This window comes from Pyxicephalus adspersus, chromosome 2 (genome assembly GCF_032062135.1).
Source record: "Pyxicephalus adspersus chromosome 2, UCB_Pads_2.0, whole genome shotgun sequence".
NCBI lineage: Eukaryota > Metazoa > Chordata > Amphibia > Anura > Pyxicephalidae > Pyxicephalus > Pyxicephalus adspersus.
This window is the reverse complement of record NC_092859.1, coordinates 79,283,354-79,301,569: the sequence shown is the minus strand read 5'-3', so window position 1 is coordinate 79,301,569 and position 18,216 is coordinate 79,283,354. Positions and strand designations below refer to the sequence as shown.

Here is an 18,216-nt window from a genome sequence, read left to right as displayed (position 1 = left end):
CAGTTTCAAGCCAGTGCAGTTTGCATGACATTTACATCTGATCTGCAAACAAACTAGATTTCTTGCATCCCATTGACCATCTCCAGTCACCTCTTCCCCCTTCAAAAAATTGCAGAGAATTGGAGGAACAGGTGTCAGGACCAGTGAGTATAAATCTTCTTCTTTTGAATATTTAAATTTGTATCCAAATATCAGAGTCACTCTACGACTATGTTTACACTGGCCATGAGATTGCAGTGTTTTTACTGCTGCTTGTTAAAAGATGCTACATGTAACTTCTCCTAATGGCAGGCTTATACAGAATAATTGGGAAAGGAAGTGATCGGTACTGATACTGCTTATTGCTGCCAGCTGTCAACTGTGCAGACAATGGTTCTTTAGGAACCAGCTATGCAGTGTAAGTGACCGAGCCCCTGGCAAAATGTATTACCTGGCTTCACATTATTGTATTGCTGTAATGTATATTGGTACAGCATTGTGATGCCGTTCATCCAATGTGTTTACTGTAGAATAATGATACTGTGTAACCCTGTAACTTTTTATAGTGATGCTGCTTCACCAATACTTCCCCAAATGAACCTGTTTTATTAGAAAATCCTAAAAACACCTAATTTGACTGGGTTTATGTAAGAAAGAATGGATACCTGCCATTGGAGAAACAATGGTTCTGCCATTTGTGTTTTTTTGGGAAATTTTGGCTGTGCATGTTCACCCTATGGCTCAATACTATATCAGTTCCTTACATGGAACAAGTATTCAGATAAGAAATCCTGCTTTGGACTTTTATTGAATACCTTTTTTGGGATTGTGCCTCAGAATGCAAAGTACCAGCATAAAGGCATAGAAACAGGATGTCTCTTGTTTTTAAAAAGACAACTCAGACCTGTTGACCTCTAATATTATGTCCTAGTACAGACATTGATTGTAGAGTGAATAAAGTAAGTGAACAAATACATCTAAAACATCAGAATGTATTATAAGACTGTTAGGTTTTCATAACATTACATATTCTTATTTGTAACTCATTTCAAGTTTATCAATAGTCAACACTTTCTTTTTAAGTTTGGATAGAGTAGAATAAGTTTAAAACCATTGTTAAGATTCAATTGCTGACTGATAGGAACAGAAAATTAATTAAAACATTTTTAATAACACATAGAATATAGAAAAAAGGAGAAAATGGGTACTATCAAATTTTAGGAACACAGAATGAGAATTATCACTATGCTAAGTGAATGAAGTGAAGCTCTATTGACATCAGCCATGTAACAATATGCAAGCAAACGCCATATTTCATTTTTTATATATATATTTTGCAAATTGAATTTTTACCACATTCGGTAAGTTGATAAGTCACTAAGTAAACAGTCTTAACTCCATAAGTAAGTCAACCCCATCATGTCATGTTAGAGAAAAATAAACAATAACCATATTAACAAATGGTATCCATAAAAAAATAAATGTCTTTAAAATGGTATGGCTTACCTGAGAAAAAATAAATAACATTTCCTAATTATATTTTATGTCCTCCTAATTACATTCTAGTTTATTTAAAGATGACCTTTCTTATTGCTATGTTCCCACTAATATACTATTTTTAAGCTGCTATTAAGTCATTATTATTACAATTCATCACCACAAAGAATGACAGAATGTCTTGTTAAATAACCAAATTTGTAATTTTGTAGCAACTGCACAATCTAACAAATGATAATTTTTGAATAAATGGTTTTAATGAGACACCAACTTCATTACACATTGTTATATTGTATATAACTGCAGCAAGCAAAATTGTATATTTTAAAACTGCCACAAAATATTGCTGTACTGTAACTATCATAACTACTGGTATTTTGTACGCTGTTTGCACAAATAAACTTGTGAAAAAATCTTGAAAACCTGAAAACAGGACAGTATACTCACTTCTTCAGTTGCAGAGTCTTTGTTACAGGTCTGCAGCCTCAGTAAGCCTTTTCACCAGTCAGCACTACCGGGACTTCTGTGTGCCTGGCTCCATATCAGACCCCTTGATTGTTTCTACTGGCCCCAGTGTCACTGCTGAGTTTTGTAGTGACATAAAGGTCAGAAAAAGGAATCAGGAAATATAGTGGAGGACACAGATATCCAACAGTTTAAAAGTGTTAAATGCTAAAGGGACTTACTGAGACTTCAGTGCTGTAAGAGAGGTAAGGTATACCAGAAAGGCCATCAGAGAGATTAGTATATGGTACCTTGTTTTGCAGGGAACCTGTATTACCCTGACCTTTAAAGCAACATCAAAGTCCCCTTTCCATATAAAACCTTACACTGAGCCATTTTATACTGGTCATGTTTTGGCAAATGTTTGCATACAAATTTCAGCTTGAACCGTTGAGCTCTGTAAACAACAAGCTCTTTACAATGAATCATAAGGATACATATGCAAAATAAAAACAGCCTAAAGCTCTACCAACTGGCTACATAATATACAATATTTAATATTAATCTAACATCCATTTCGGCTCTCATACCCTCATACCCTTCATTATCAGGAACAATTTTTACATTTACCACCATGGTCCTGTTTGTTTGTTGAAAACTTTGCCATCACTTGAGACAACAAAGTAATACAGTTAGGTCCATAAATATTTGGACAGAGACAACTTTTTTCTAATTTTGGTTCTGTACATTACCACAATAATTTTAAATAAAACAAAACTTTAAATAAAACTCAGATGCAGTTAAACTGCAGACTTTCAGCTTTAATTCAGTGGGCTGAACAAAAAGATTGCATAAAAGTGTGATGAACTAAAGCCTTTTTTACACAATCACTTCATTTCAGGGGCTCAAAAGTAATTGGACAATTGACTGAAAGGATATTTTTTGGGGTGGTGTGGGCAATTCCTTTAGTATGTCATTATCAAGTAAACAAATAAAAGGCCTGGAGTTGATTTGAGGGGAGGGGGGGGGTGCTTGTATGTGGAACATTTTGCTATGAACAGACAACATGCAGTCAAAGGAGCTCTACATGCAGGTGAAACAAGCCATCCTTAAGCTGCAAAAACAGAAAAAACCCATCCGAGAAATTGCTGCAATATTAGGAGTGGCAAAATCTACAGTTTGGTACATCATGAGAAAGAAACAAAGCACTGGTGAACTCAGCAACGCCAGAAGACCTGGACTTCTACGGAAGACAACAGTGGTGAATGATCGCACAATCATTTCCATGGTGAAAAGAAACCCCTTCAAAACAGCCAACCAAGTGAACAACACTCTCCAGGAGGTAGGCGTATCCATATCTAAGTCTACTATAAAGAGAAGACTGCATGAAAGTAAATACAGAGGGTGCACTGCAAGGTGCAAGCCACTCATAAGGCTCAAGAATAGAAAGGCTAGATTGGACTTTGCTCAAAAACATCTAAAAAAGCCAGCACAGTTCTGGAAAAACATTCTTTGGACAGATGATACCAAGATCAACCTTTATCAGAATGATGGCAAGAAAAATGATGGCTGCTCAAATCCAGCTAAATGCAGTCACATTGCTTGGGAGGCATTTCATAATACAGATAGACAATGACCCAAAACATACAGCCAAAGCAACCCAGGAGTTTATTAAAGCAAAGAAGTGAAATATTCCTAAATAGCCAAGTCAGTCACCTGATCTGAACCTATTTGGGCATGAATTTCACTTGTTAAAGACTAAACTTTGGACTGAAAGGCCCCCAAACAAACAACAACTGAAAGCCGCTGCAGTAAAGGCCCAGCAGAGCATTAAAAAGGAGGAAACCCAGCATCCGGTGATGTCCATGAGTTCAAGACTACAGGCTGTCATTGTCAGCAAAGGGTTTTCAACCAAGTATTAGAAATGAACATTTTTTTTCAGCTTTTTAATTTGTCCAATTACTTTTGAGCCCCTGAAATGAAGTGATTGTGTAAAAAAGGCTTTAGTTCTTCACATTTTTATGCATCTTTTTGTTCAACCCACTGAATTAAAGCTGAAAGTGTGCAGTTCTATTACATCTGAGTTGTTTCATTTGAAATTAATTGTGGTAACAGAATCAAAATTAGAAAAACTGTACCTAACTGTACATACTTTTTCATATATTGTTTTATATTTTTTTTCTATGCAAACTAACATACATAAAACAGAATACATAACATTTTGCACAGCTATCAACAGTATTACAATCAAAATAGATTACACTTTTATTCTGCAAATGTTGAGGCTTTCTAAAAAACTGGAAATAGTCTCTACCGGAAAAATGGTGACATAAATACAGAAATGCATCCTGCATTGCATAGAATGGAACCCAGTTGACAATAATACACTATTATATTATTGTGTTCAGAAAAGTAAGTAGGACTATAAAGACAAGAAAGAATGCAGCAAAAACCTTCGTTTTGTAAAGCCATGCATAATGTTCTGTAAAATAATATCATAATGCATTACACTTCAAAACAGAAGTAGAAGGAAAAGGTACCTTGATCAGAGATAATATACAAGATCAAGCATCAAATATTTGGCTCGTTAACTAAACTATGATATGAGGAAGAAACTGCACTACATAAGTAAACATGTTAAAATATTAAGCAGTCTCTGGAACGAGTTGACATTATTCCACCTGTCATATTCTCCCAAAGCTTAAAAAATTCAGGTTTGAAGCAAAGTGTTGCAGTGAAAAGAGTTAGAGAGCATTGATGTTTAAGTTAAAGAAAGACAAGATGTCACCTAAAAGATAAGAAAAAGACATAGCAAACCCCTACACTCTTTCATCTTCCAAACTCCACTGACTGAAAGAGAAACCATAGAATTTATTCTACAAATTCAACGCTTGAGAGAAAACACAATCCATCTTACACTTTGTGAAAGATTTGTTGGGTAAAATGCAAAGAAACAGTGGCCCACAGACAGATAAAGCAGAGTGTTTTATGTGACTGTGAAAAGATAATAAAAAAGAATCCACCTATACATTTAGAATGAAATAGCTTAACTGAAGACATACTGTATGGTATGATACAAGACATGTCAAGTCTAGATACAGCCAGTCTATATTTTTATGCGGTAAATTTCTCTTTGTGATATATATATATATATATATATATATATATATATATATTTATATAATTGTAACGCAGCACTATAGTTTAGTAGCATGTACTGCAAAATGTCTGTTATTATTGGTATTCATACAAAACCTTCTGTTGTGTGCCAGTCTTGTTTAGTTATTTTAGGTTTGTTTTAGGGTGATTTGTTATTTAAAGCATGTCTTTTCGAACATCTGAGCTATGCCCAGCTCACATTTTATCCTCTATTCCAATGAGCACACTACAGTGGCCATGAATATCACTCTTAAAAGGCAGGGTGCAAGGAAGGTGGGCAGAGCTTAGCCTAGAAGTCAGTTAAGTCCTTGATGATAAATTTATTAGACACAAATAGGAGTTATGGGTTGATATTTAGTAATAGCAGACACCTTGAGGTGCCTTATTATGTAAGAGATGAATTTTACTAAGTTTATAGTGGACCTATGCTTAGAAACTAGTGCAATTGCCTAGCAGTGATTTATTTAGTTATGGTTTTATTTATTAAATAGGTGTTTTGCAACACACTATTAGTATACAAATGTACATTTAGTGTATAATGCTGATCAGTGGTAAAAAAAGCACATGCCCATGACAGTATCTAGGCATCATCGGAAGCATGTTCTATAAACTCTTTGTTTTCAATTACTGAATTAGATTGATGGTGTCATCAGGGGCAGGGTAAGCCTGACTAAAACCTGAATAGTCAGAGCTTGCACCTCTTCCTATTGTACCTGACAAGGTCACCCTAATTACAGTTTTAGACCTACAGCAGGAACAAGCATTCCCATGTGGCTCTTGGCAGACGGCATCTCGCCAATTCCCCAGTCATATCCACCACAGCACTGGTTCTTGACAGTGGGGTGTTAGTGATTGGTACAAAACCACTCACTGCTTCTTATTTATTTTCTAATGGGCTTCTGCAGGTAATATAAAAACCAATGCAATGTACAGCACCAGTGTCAGTCATTTCCAATCACAACTTATGTAAACATAATGATATATTTCAGGTACACCAACAGGTTTTCTTCGCTACTCACAGCATGCTTAAAGTTATGATGTTTTTAAATTATGTTTTTATGATGTTTTATGTGTAAATATTTTAAAAATGATTTATATACATTTATTTTTAGCCTTGAAATATGCTTTAAAATTGTATCCATGCCAACCTAAATTACTGCATTTCTAAAAATATAAAACTTAGCCAAGAATCAGTTTATTTTTATTAATACATATACTATTACTGATTAACTATAAAAATAAAAAAGTAATTTGTGTAGATTAATTGTTAAATCTTTAATTTACTAAAACTGAAATCACAATACAGTACAAAGGCACTTATCGTACCTTACTTTCATTAAAGCTAATAAATTCAACTTGTGAAGTTTTTTTTTGTCTTTTATATTTCTAACATTAGGCCTCATGGAAAAATGTAGGATATTATAACCACAAAGGCACAACAAAGACAATAAAAGAGGCAAAGGAGCAAGACATAAAAGAGACCTAAAAAATGAAATATTAAAGCAACCAGTACAAAGCTAGCATGCATAAAAGGGTTTTATAAATAATAAACTTGAGCTAATACAGCTCTGAAAAAATCCAGCAAATGTATATGTAACGCGGTTAATCACTTGCATTAACTTTTTTAAACAACAAAAGATGAATTAAATGTCTGTTATACCAATATCTCTGTTCCTGAAACGTAAGGCCAGTGTGTATAATGATTATGTATAACTGGATGGTTACAAGAACTGTACAAATGATAAAATACTTTCTTTTGGTCTATTCAGACAAGTGTCAGAACTCATCACTGCTTCAGAAAAGAGTTCTTTTAATATGCTATATAGTATTCTATAGTATTGTACATGGTATAACATTTTAATTCACCCTGGATACCACACTTTAACTGCAGCACCAAAACACCGGAAAGGTCATGCCCATAGAGGTAGTCTTTGTATTAAAAATGTAGGCTGGCCTACATTTTTAATACAAAAGGTCATGGAAGGGTTTCAATAAAAAATAGGTCTCATAGTAAAGGCAGAAGGCCCATGGGGAAGTCTTTCTAAAATATGTAAAATATGTAGAGGCTGAGACAAAGGGCTTTTTAAAGATCTTTCAAAAAGTCATTATACAGAAGGAGGAGTGAGTGGTGGTGGTGAGTGGTAAAGAAAAAACTATGCCAGAAGTACTGGTTGGTGATTGGAGGGTAGACCAGCACCAGTAATTTATTAATACAAATCTGTAGTGAAAATCTAAAAATGTGCTAATCACTGAAAGCTATTTCAAGGGTTCCCCCATGTTAAAAAGATTGCGAAACCCTGGTTTAGTAAATAAGTAGGAAGAGTATAAAAGAAATTGCACAAAAGACCCAGGTGATCCATATTTGAAAAAGTCTGCCTGTACAGCTAGTGATTATACAGTTGTTGTCTGTACATGCGGCTCTTGTCTTTTCTTTTGTTTATGTCTATATTTCATCTGATATTGACCTTTTTCTGATTTATGTTTTCTGAATATGTAAATACTGACTTTAGTGCTATCACTGATCATCTCTTGTTTATCGAATGCAGCATACTAGTTACTATGCAAATACCAATCTTAGACATTTGACAGATACCTGATACTTGCCAAATTTGTTATACTGACCACCTTGCCAATACCAAACATTTCATATAGAATTTAATTGGCAAATATGGTGCATTGATTGAGAATGCATTTTTATTCACCATTTGATCATTCCAAAACTAAATCTGAAATAATATCTGCAATAAATTCCCTTTAGCCTTCAGCTAGAACAGTTACAATAAGCGTTGATATCATGCGTCAACTTTATCTCTACTGATATGTCGGTTTTCTTACAATTTGTTGTATTTGTTTAAATAGATTTCAGTTATATTTGCAGTAAAAGAATAACTGATATAAATCAGTGTTTTGAAAAGGCCATACTAAGGGCAAAGACATCTAATTAAAATGAAATAGCATTTAGTGAATATTATATATGACTATTTAATTTGTGAAATATCCTCAAATACATAAGCTTGCCAGCGTTACAACATATGGGGCTCCTGCTTTCACAGTTGGTAACCATAGACTTTTAGCTCTCTGCCAAAAAGGATGCAAGCCCTCTGCAGAAAGTTGAATAATAAATATTTTATGAAAACAGTGCTCAAAACTGTTAACAAGATTGGGATCATTTCTTTCCAAGAAGATTGGTCAGGGACTTAATTAACAAGCTTTAAAAAGAATATGACAATTTTTTCTTCCACACAGTGGTGTGTTTCCTTCTGTAAAGTGATGTGTTTATTCAACAAAGTTTAAGCCATTTATTGCATCAAACATCCTCTACCAGCCCGAAAATGAAAAAATATTAGGCATTCATGGGAAGTGGCTTTAAAATTTTGCCTTCCTAGTAGATGTAACTGGTAGAATGATTTAGGTACAGATCATTGATTTCAACCCACAGTTCAGAAAGGAGAAATTCTAGAATATCTAGGTATTCTAGAAAAAAAGCAAAACTATCAAAATACAGAATTTTAAATGCGTAACAAAACAGCATTTATTAAATTACTTTAAAAGATTTTTGGAGGCAGAAAAATATAAAACAATACCGTAATGTACCCTAGGGTAACAAACTGCTTATCAGACATCAAGAAAATAATAGATGAATGCCAAGTTTTTTGGCATTCTGGAAAGTTATTAAGGTAATAAGGTAATTTTAATGAAGGATTTGTTGAGATCAAAAAGCTAATTAAGGTAGGCTGTTTAAAATATAAACATGGAAAAAGGTGCAGCAATAACTATACACAGCAAAATATCACAACATTTTAATTAATTCTGAATTTGCTCTTGCTGAAAAATTAATAAATGTGGTTAGTGCAACAAAATCTACTACCACTGTTCCCACCACACTTACTGCAGGTGAACTGCACTGACAAAATCTAGCTATAGTTAAAATTTGCTGCATGGATAGCCTAAGCTTAACTAGAAATATATCACAAAATATATCAGACATGAACAAACAGTTGCTGTTTTTTGCAAACAATTTATGTACTCCATTTCTAGCTGCCTAAGCATGAATATGGCAATAGGCATAATGTTGCCAGACACTGGGGCTAGCCGAGGAAGTGCTGAGAAAAACGAGACCAAGCATTTAAAGTAAAACCATCACCAAACACTTGTTAGATGTAATAATGAAAATGTATCATTACCTCTTTAGCTTTTGCCATTGGAGAATCAAAAATAGCCTAGAAATGATAGTAATATGCCTTTACTTGAATATATAAGGTCCCCTTATCATGCAGTATCCATGTGAAAACCTTTCATCAAAATACCCCTGCATCCAGCATGCTTCTGGCCACTGGCATCTACAGGAAGTGAAATCGATATGTGCAGAGAAACAGGACTTTAACGGCATATATAAAACTCTTAAAATATTTTAATGGTACATCATAATAAAAAATAAGGGATGGGACATTAATTTTTGCAGTGTGCCAAAATGGGAACCACTGTGTCCTTATATTACAATATACAGACATACATCCACTTTTACATAAAAGTATCAACATAAATACATAGTTCAAACATTATAGTCTCACAAGAAGTGCCAGTGTATCATCGACACGTTTTGTGGTGTAACACCACTTCTTCAGGATGAGACTAAATGAGACTAGTGAATATAATGATACAGCATAAAATCAAATTCTAGTATCACTTTCCAAATGCCAAAGCAGGTTCACACAGGAAAAGAGCACAGAAGGGCAATGAGTGCCAATAAACAGGAAGCAGCAACCAAATGGTGAGACCAGAAGCCAAGAAGAGTTCAAGTCTGCCTGGGATAGATGAAACAGTCCTCCATAAGATGTCCCGTGGGTTCTGCCCTGTTAGAAGCACCTTTTAAATATGATGTACCAATAAAATATTTTAGGAGTTTTATATATGCCGTTAATGTCCCATTTCTCTGCACATATTGATTTTGTCTATATTTGGGATGTGGCATACCAGTGAACCCTTTATTTTTACCTACAGGAAGTGGCCAGATTTTGGATGTGTTTTTTTTTTTAGTAAATTATTCGTAACTTCTTTTTTTTAATACTTTATGTCGGTTTTATATTAATACCGGGGTATAGTAAATTTGGTACGGTTATAAAAAAAAAATATGCAGATTTGAAATGGTACTGTATCCTTAAGTTTGCTGATGAGTGTAAACTTACATGATGGCACTAGCATATCTTTATACCATTACAAAATGCTGCCCAGTTAATGGCTGGTGTTTCATAGAGGCCATATCCTTGAAAATCTTTTTCCCTTTGCTACTTCATCTGCCTCACTTTTCATAGACTTTTAAATTGTACTAGAGTCTCTAACCCCATGAGCACAGCGATCCAACTTATCAATCAAAGGCCAGTGACATGTCAGGGTTTTTGCATATCTCCAATTAATTCCTAATTAACTTTTGGGTTTTATCAAACCTCTCAAGTCAAGAGTGATCCCCGCTCATTCTTCCAGCATGGTCCCAGAACTATAACTTAATTAATCATAAGTCTTGAAACTTTTAAACATTTTTTTTACATTATAAAAATGGTTTAAAAATTAAAAAATATCATAGCAAGAAAGTCTTAATGTCTGGCAAAATACTGCACATAATTTCTATATATATGAAAATTTAGTTAAAATCCTAAATGCCAACTGTACTCAGCACAGATCTTTCAGTTTTTCAGTTAAGTGGTTGTTGGTAAGTTGATTTATATGTTAGGTTCTAATATGCTTCAAAAAGAACAATACAAATATATTTCTCCAGGACACTATTTGCATGGAGTTTGCAGGTTCTCCCTGTGTTTGTGTGGGTTTCCTGAGAGTATTCCGGTTTCCTCCCACATTCCAAAAACATGCAGTTAGGATTATTGGCTTCCACCCTAAATTGACCTTGACATATGACTATGGTGGGAGATTATGAACACCTCTGAGGGACATATATATATATATATATATATATATATATATATATATATATATATCCTTTCCCCCCTTAGATTTATAACTAAAAACAGATTTGGCACTTAAAAAATGTATAATGCACTACAACACTAGAAATAAACAAAATTGCCCAATGTATTTTCAGTTCCATTTTGTTGAAATAACATGAACAACACAGGTCATGTCCCTTCTGCAATAAAACATACTTAGCTGCCTATTTGCTATCTTTTTTTTACTGATGCCGGGATTTGCTGGGTTAAAGTTGACCAAGCGGTCACGGTACTGAGAAGTACAAGAAGACAGCATACGAGCCGTCAACCTCAATAAGACATGTACAACAAACAAAAAACACACAGTGCTAAAATGGGATTGATTTACTAAAGTAACATTGGCTGTTCATATAGTAAATATATCCCCTTTCAAGAAATACTTTACTTAACTTGGGAAATAAATTGAAGCCCTGCTGATTTCAACCATCAAATTATGTGCAAGGAAAACTCCCTTCTATTTCTAATAAAGGTTAATAGCTAATATGCTGTATTTATTGTCATTCAGCCAATGTATCTCCAACATAAATTTAATTAGCAAAAAAAAAAACACATTTTTTACATTTTTTTCTTTTAGTATATGGTCACATAGGTCCCTCAACTATCCGACTGCAATTTTGGTGATTATAATTAAATAGAGCAATTTATTCCAAAATTCAGTTGTTACAGACTGTAATGTATACAGATTGGTTTAAAAGTAAATCAAATACATTTTAATGATATTTTGATATGGTCAAAATGCCTATTTCCAAAAGAAGTTTCACTCAATGTCAGATTTTGTGTTCTCAAATCTATAAAGGATTACCAAAGCAAGAGTCCTCGAATACCAGTACCTTTAAGGAGTCCAAAAACTTCATGTCTCCCATCATCTTTTTAGAAGCAGGCCAGTAGTCATCTGTAGACTTTCCACTAGGATCTCCTTTCTTTTCTGGTTTAATCCCCTGGTAACAGATAACATGTGAACTTTCAATCAAATAAGAATATTTTAAAGCACATCTAAAATCTATATGTAAAACATTTAGGCTCATGGGTAGTCCTGCAATTAGCCTAATTTATTAAACTATAATAGGAGAACCTGGGTGACCCAACAGACAATAGATTGCATTGTAACTGGTTAGCTATAACTCTTCCTCTTTTAATTTTTGCAAATAAAGTGAAAATTGTGAAAATTTGTAAAAACTGTGAATTTTTTTGCTAAACATGCTTACATGATACTTGGTTAGTTTTAGAGCATATGGGGATCTGGATATAGATCACAGTTTCTGTTGATGAACATATGTAAATTATGTAGTGTACTAATTCCAAGGGCTTCTTTACAAAACAAATACCAAGGGCTTCTTTACAAACAGAAACAAAGACATTTTTCACTTCTTTCTTCACCCATCATTATTTAGCTATCATTCCATACCATCCACATATAGCATACTATGCTTTCCTGCCTCTTAGACTGTAAACTCTATTTAGCAGGGATTGGACAGAGTCATTTTCTATTTGTCTGCCCCTGCAGTCCCTATTTACTTTACAGCAAAGAGTAATTTGTGGGTTCTTCAAAAAAAATACAAATCTATAACAAAAATGTTGGGGCATGGTTTTGGTACACAACTAAAGCTTAAATATTCAAGTAAACTACACATAAGAAATTATAGGGAAAGTATTTTGAAAAATCACGAAAAATTATTTCCTTGTCTGTGAACTGTAAAAAATCTACCTTTTAAAACAGCACGATACTCACCTCGTATGATAAGTACAATTTTGTTAGGTTAGAACACAGGCTTTTTCCTCCAATGGGGTATAGCGGTATTATATTACCAAGAAAGCCAGTGTACAACACTACTTTATCAACAATAGGTGTATGATCATTTTAATCATACATCTAAGATCATTATACATCCACAAAATCAAAAAAAAAGCTAAATAATGGTATTTTTACCCCTACAGTTCTGTATTCAGCATGGGGAAATTCATTTTGATTAAAAAAATATTCTAACTGTGTTGATCCTCCACAATTTTCTGTCAGAAATCATGATAGCCAACAGTGTAAACTATTTTAAGTGAACTGCATGTCCTTCCCACTGAATGATTGATCTAAGGATCTAAGGCTGTCAATGTCCAGGTTAAAAAGAATTTGCCCATACTGTTGAACTAAATTGGCAACTAAGAAGCTGGGAGTAAATTTAGTTTTTTTTCTAAACCAACAGTGTTCAAAGTAAATTGACTTGACGCAGAACTTTGTGTCATAAAAAGACCTGCCAACCGTATGTATAAGTAAGGTGAGGAGTAAGAAATATTGTTTATGTGCAGTTACACATAGTAACCGATGAGTATAGTTACCCGCTTAGCCTGGGTGAAAAAATACACATGTATATTGAGTTAATTGGACAAATGAAAATAAAGTTAAAAAGTTTCTATCTTTAGAACTCTAAGCCTGCAGATGATCCAGCGGAAGGGAAAAAATCCCTTAAAAAGAATGGCTTAATTTGAACTTACATGGAAGAAACCATACTGATAATCAAAGGCAATAAATTACTTTCTTGTCCAGTTATAATTTGTTGATTTAAAAATGCATTTGGCCCTGCTTTTGAAGCAGTCAACTAAGCTAGCTGTAATTAGCTCTAGTGAAATACTAATTTTGTAGAATATCAAAAACTTCCTGGTTTAAAATATTAACTAAACTTTATGCTATTAGGGGCAATGGCAATGTAGATAGAGGTTTATTAAATTCCCCTTGGACATAGGGAAAATATTACCATTTGTTTAAAAGTTATATGGTCACAAATATTGTTTTAAGATTGTATTGAATATCTAAACACACTGAATAAAAATTCAAGTTTGTTGTATAACCTGTACATTGTACATTTGAAATATTCCCTCCAAGCGTTATTGTATTAATTAAAACTGTAGTAGGGAAAAGACAAACTACTAAATAAAGGTTTTTTAATTGTAATTCTGTAGAGGAAAAGGGCAACATAAATATTTAAATACCTTTAAAATGCAAATTGCGGACAGAGTAAGTCGAACTCCAGAGGGTGGGTTTTGCATGGTTTTCAGCAAGGTGATATCACTGGCCTTCAGTGTGTCCAATGCAGCCACTGCTGCATTTAGTGCTGGTATTGCAACACTTAGCTTCTGCTCACATTCTTCCTGCAAAAAAATGTGGTTTAAGGATTTGTACTTAATTTTCACAGCATTCACAAATGATCCTAAAATCTCTAGTGCACAGCTAAATATCTAGTACACAAAAAATGATTATCATGTTATACATGTAATGAAATGAAGACCCAGCAATAACTTTAAACACTCTTTACTAGATTATCTGTAAAATGAATACGCATATTTTTAATCCATCAAACACTTTTTCATGCCTAATTTAGGAAACAGTTTTAAAATGCAATCATCTTTTCTTCTTATGCTAAAATTGTGCCATTTTTGAACACAATCAATTTACTCCAATGATTTTAAAGTAAATTAACTTGAGTAAATTGACTGTGAAAAGTTGTACATTTTCTCCAAGGCTGAAAGTACTGTGGAGGGGACACATAGATTCATCCAGTTAATCTGAAATATCATATCTTGTGGATGCAATGCTACAATACTACATATAAAATAAAACAAGCTTTGGGAGGGGCACACAATACTGGGGTCAATTGACTAATAAAATAGAGGCTTTACATTTAACAAAGTGTATAGTCACTTTGAAAAGTAAATGTTAATAAAAAATGTGAACCTAAATTTGCTTTGAATATCTAATCGCATGCAAGGGGCAACTTTTGTTTTTACCTGACGTGAATGAACACACTTTGCAAAGTGATTAGTCTCTACTCTTTTAATAAATAAACCTCAATAAATATGTAAAGTGGATCTAAGGTGATACAGTATGAAATGTGACATTGCTGGACACAACATGATGTAAAGATGATCTTTTGGTGTTAGCAAACATATTGGAATCACATGAAAATTAATCATTTAGAAATACCCTGGCTGATGTAAAGTTTTTTTTCAAAATTTCACCACTTCCCATCCAACTGTATCTAACCATTTAATGCCTATGAATGTTTTTGGAGGTTCATTCTGATATGTAATGAACAATACTAGAGTGTTTCAGGTAAATTCTAAAATAACCTACTAGGAACAAAAGAGATCACCCATATCATTGTGGCAGGGAATATATGGTACCAATCTCTTTTCATCAGCCTCCACTCCTATGTTTTTCAAGTCAGGTCAGACAACCATTCATACTTGCATACACACATTCATCCTTTTTTTTTGCTAATAGTTAGAATTGAATACATGCAAGTTCCCAGAGTGTTGATTGCATTGAAAACAAACTAGTTTATTTTGCTCAGCTCACTGTGTCAGTGCCAAACAAATGGTTCATGATTGCTTTTTAAATGGAATGTAGGGTTGGCTGCCTAATCTCTTTGCTGTGTGAGCTGTTTTTCCTGCTTCCTGACTTCACCTGTTTATGCCCTGCATTCAACTAACCTTCTGCTTGGTCCTGAGATGTCTTTTTGGTGCCCAACTTGACTTGGCATGTTCTCGAGTATATGCTGTAAGCTGGGAACTGCAATATGGAACACTTTCTGTGGAGTACCATTTTTGAAAAATGGATGCTCTTAGGTTTTTGCACCTTGGTGAGAACTCAAACCTAATCCTACAGTAGCACAGGGGGTCCACTTCTCTCAGTGACAAAAATATGCCCCTGTAAACTACATTACATTTTTAAGTAATAATTTTTTCTCTTTCCTAGCTATGACAAAATTATCCTTTGTTAAGCTTCGTGTTTATATATGTTCATTTGGATCTGAGTAGGTGTTGAGTAGTATACTTGCAGTACTGATGGACACAGGGTGTCCTGCTGATAATGTCTTTGACTTTAAAAACATTTTACCTAAATATTGAATTTTTAGTAAAACTCATCCACAGCAGAATTTCTGCACGTTAGAAAAGTCTGTTTTTACTGATAACAGTCACTTTGTTCAGTAAAATGGTTCCTTTGGGCTATATCCGTGTGCTTGCTCAGTGATTTACAGGTTGCTTGTACGGCAAATCTTCTCATTTCTCAAAGCCTGAGGTGAATGTCCCATTTCTAGTGAGCAGCTACTGAGAGAATGAAAAGTGACTCCACTGTAAATACTGTATAGCAGAGGGGAAACATGGAGGATGAAAACATGTAGTGTGATAGAGACCCATTCAAGACAGAATTGATATTGCAAACAATGAAAGACGTCTCTAGTGTGCAATGCACCTGAAAGTAATTGTCAGGCTTTCTGTTTAACAGAAAAGAAAGGGAAACATAAGTATTTTTCATATAAACACTTTTAAGTCACAAATGCTATATTTGTAAGCTGAAAGTTGCCTTTGGGCACTGCCCTTATATTAACAAAGAAACTTACATTTATTTACAAACTAAATAAACAATGGGGTTAATTTACTACAGCAGCTTAGGTTGTTTATTCAGTAAAGAGAATTATCACCTTGCAAGGGAATTTTCACTTAGCTTAGTGAATGTAGTGAAGCTTATGGCGTAAATTACTTACCTAGCTGACTGCAGCAATCTAATAATCTGCAAACCTTTTTTTTTAACATCATTTTTACAGCATTCAGTTAGGTTAAGTGAAATATCCTGCTTAATAAACAGTAAATCAACCCCAATTGCTTTAAACGGAACTAAATGTTAAAAAAAAAAATTTGCTGTGCTGGAGTGTTTATGCTGCAATATAAGTGCTTTCTATTTTTACTGTTTCTCATCTGTAGTTACAACTTCTCTAGGTGTATCAATCTCTGATGTATACTGTTGTTGATCCCTACTAAAATGCAAAATAAAAAGAATGTTAAAAACAATTGTGACCAGACAGGTCCTTTACTGTAGAAGGGACAGACATCCTAATAAACATACCTGCCTGGTCACATTTTTTTTAACATTCTTTTAATATTGTCTCATCTGTCCTGGCTCATGCATGGGTAACACCTTCTTCCTGCATGGCTTTTCCGGGTTTTGGATCTTTGGCTATCTTGATTGGCCAGGTTAGGATGAGTTTAAATTTTTAGTTTAGGATCAGTGAAATAAATTATATAACTAGAAAATATAGGTAGGCAAGATTGAGCAAATTGATGTTTTGCTACATTTATACATGGGCCTGGCCTTCTCTACCTTCAGGACTTTCCTATTAGTCTTCAAATGGGATGTGTAGTCTTAGAAACCAATTTGGGTAATCAGGTTATGAGAGAGAAAGAGTAAACTTCTCTGGATTGTAGCACTGTCCTCTTCTGCCCTCCACCTTATTATTTCCAAATGTGATGGGTAGTCTAAGTAACCAATAAGATGGATCAAGTGATGGAAAAGAAAGGGCAAATTTCTCTGGATTAGTGAAGATTCCCACGCATGCGCAATGAGAGTGGCACTAATTGTTTTACATTTGTTGGAAGGCGCATCACCCGATCTTGAACCTGGGCAGTGTGAGATTGGGTGATGTAAAAAGAAGAACCTGTAAGAAGATGGTGGCAACCAGTGTCCAGCCTGCACCTGAACAAGGAAGGTAGACTGGACGACAATCACAGAAGGATCAACGACTTTCTACCTGTAAAGGTAAGTGTTTATTTTTTTTTTTTTTACAGATGGTTCTGCTTTAAGTATCACAATATTAAGAACATCTGTCATAGCAACAAAAGCTTTTCTGGAAGGCAAGAGGCTGAAAAGGACAAAATGTCCTTTTTACATCAACACACTTAGGACTAGGGATGAGCGAGCGAGATTTGTAATTTCGATCTCGCAGTGAATCGGGCCCTTTTTGCTAACCGAACATTTAAGTGAGAACGGCCTTGTGATTCGCCATGAGGTTGTCGCAATCATTTGCGCCCAGGATTCACAGCAAGTCCCACCAGCCCAATCAGCAAAGATCTCAGAACAGGCATAAATACAAGGAAGAGGGAGGGGTTGGTCACTCTATCTTGTGTTCTGTGTGAGGAAAAGAAGCAGGAAGAGAGGTGAATTATGGCAGGGACAGGTTAGGAGCCTTCTTTTTATCTTGAAAGATACAGATTGTGCAATTTTGTGCTACCTAATAATTTTTGCTACCTCTTGCTAGTTATCAGAAAAGGCAGAAACATTTTGTCTTACACTCAAAATTTTTGGGTGTGATAC

General features: G+C 34.4%; 1 protein-coding gene across 1 annotated transcript in view; it reads right to left on the bottom strand.

Moving 5' to 3' along the window:
* Positions 1–18,216, bottom strand: part of LOC140323815 (dynein axonemal heavy chain 3-like) — a 333,376-nt gene that overhangs the window by 136,017 nt on the left and 179,143 nt on the right. Inside the window, exons 29-30 of the mRNA XM_072401190.1 lie at positions 14,058–14,216; positions 11,909–12,016 (exon numbers count right to left, since the gene is read on the bottom strand). Of these exons, the coding sequence (XP_072257291.1) occupies positions 11,909–12,016; positions 14,058–14,216 (267 nt within the window). The remainder of the gene's footprint in view (positions 1–11,908; positions 12,017–14,057; positions 14,217–18,216) is intronic.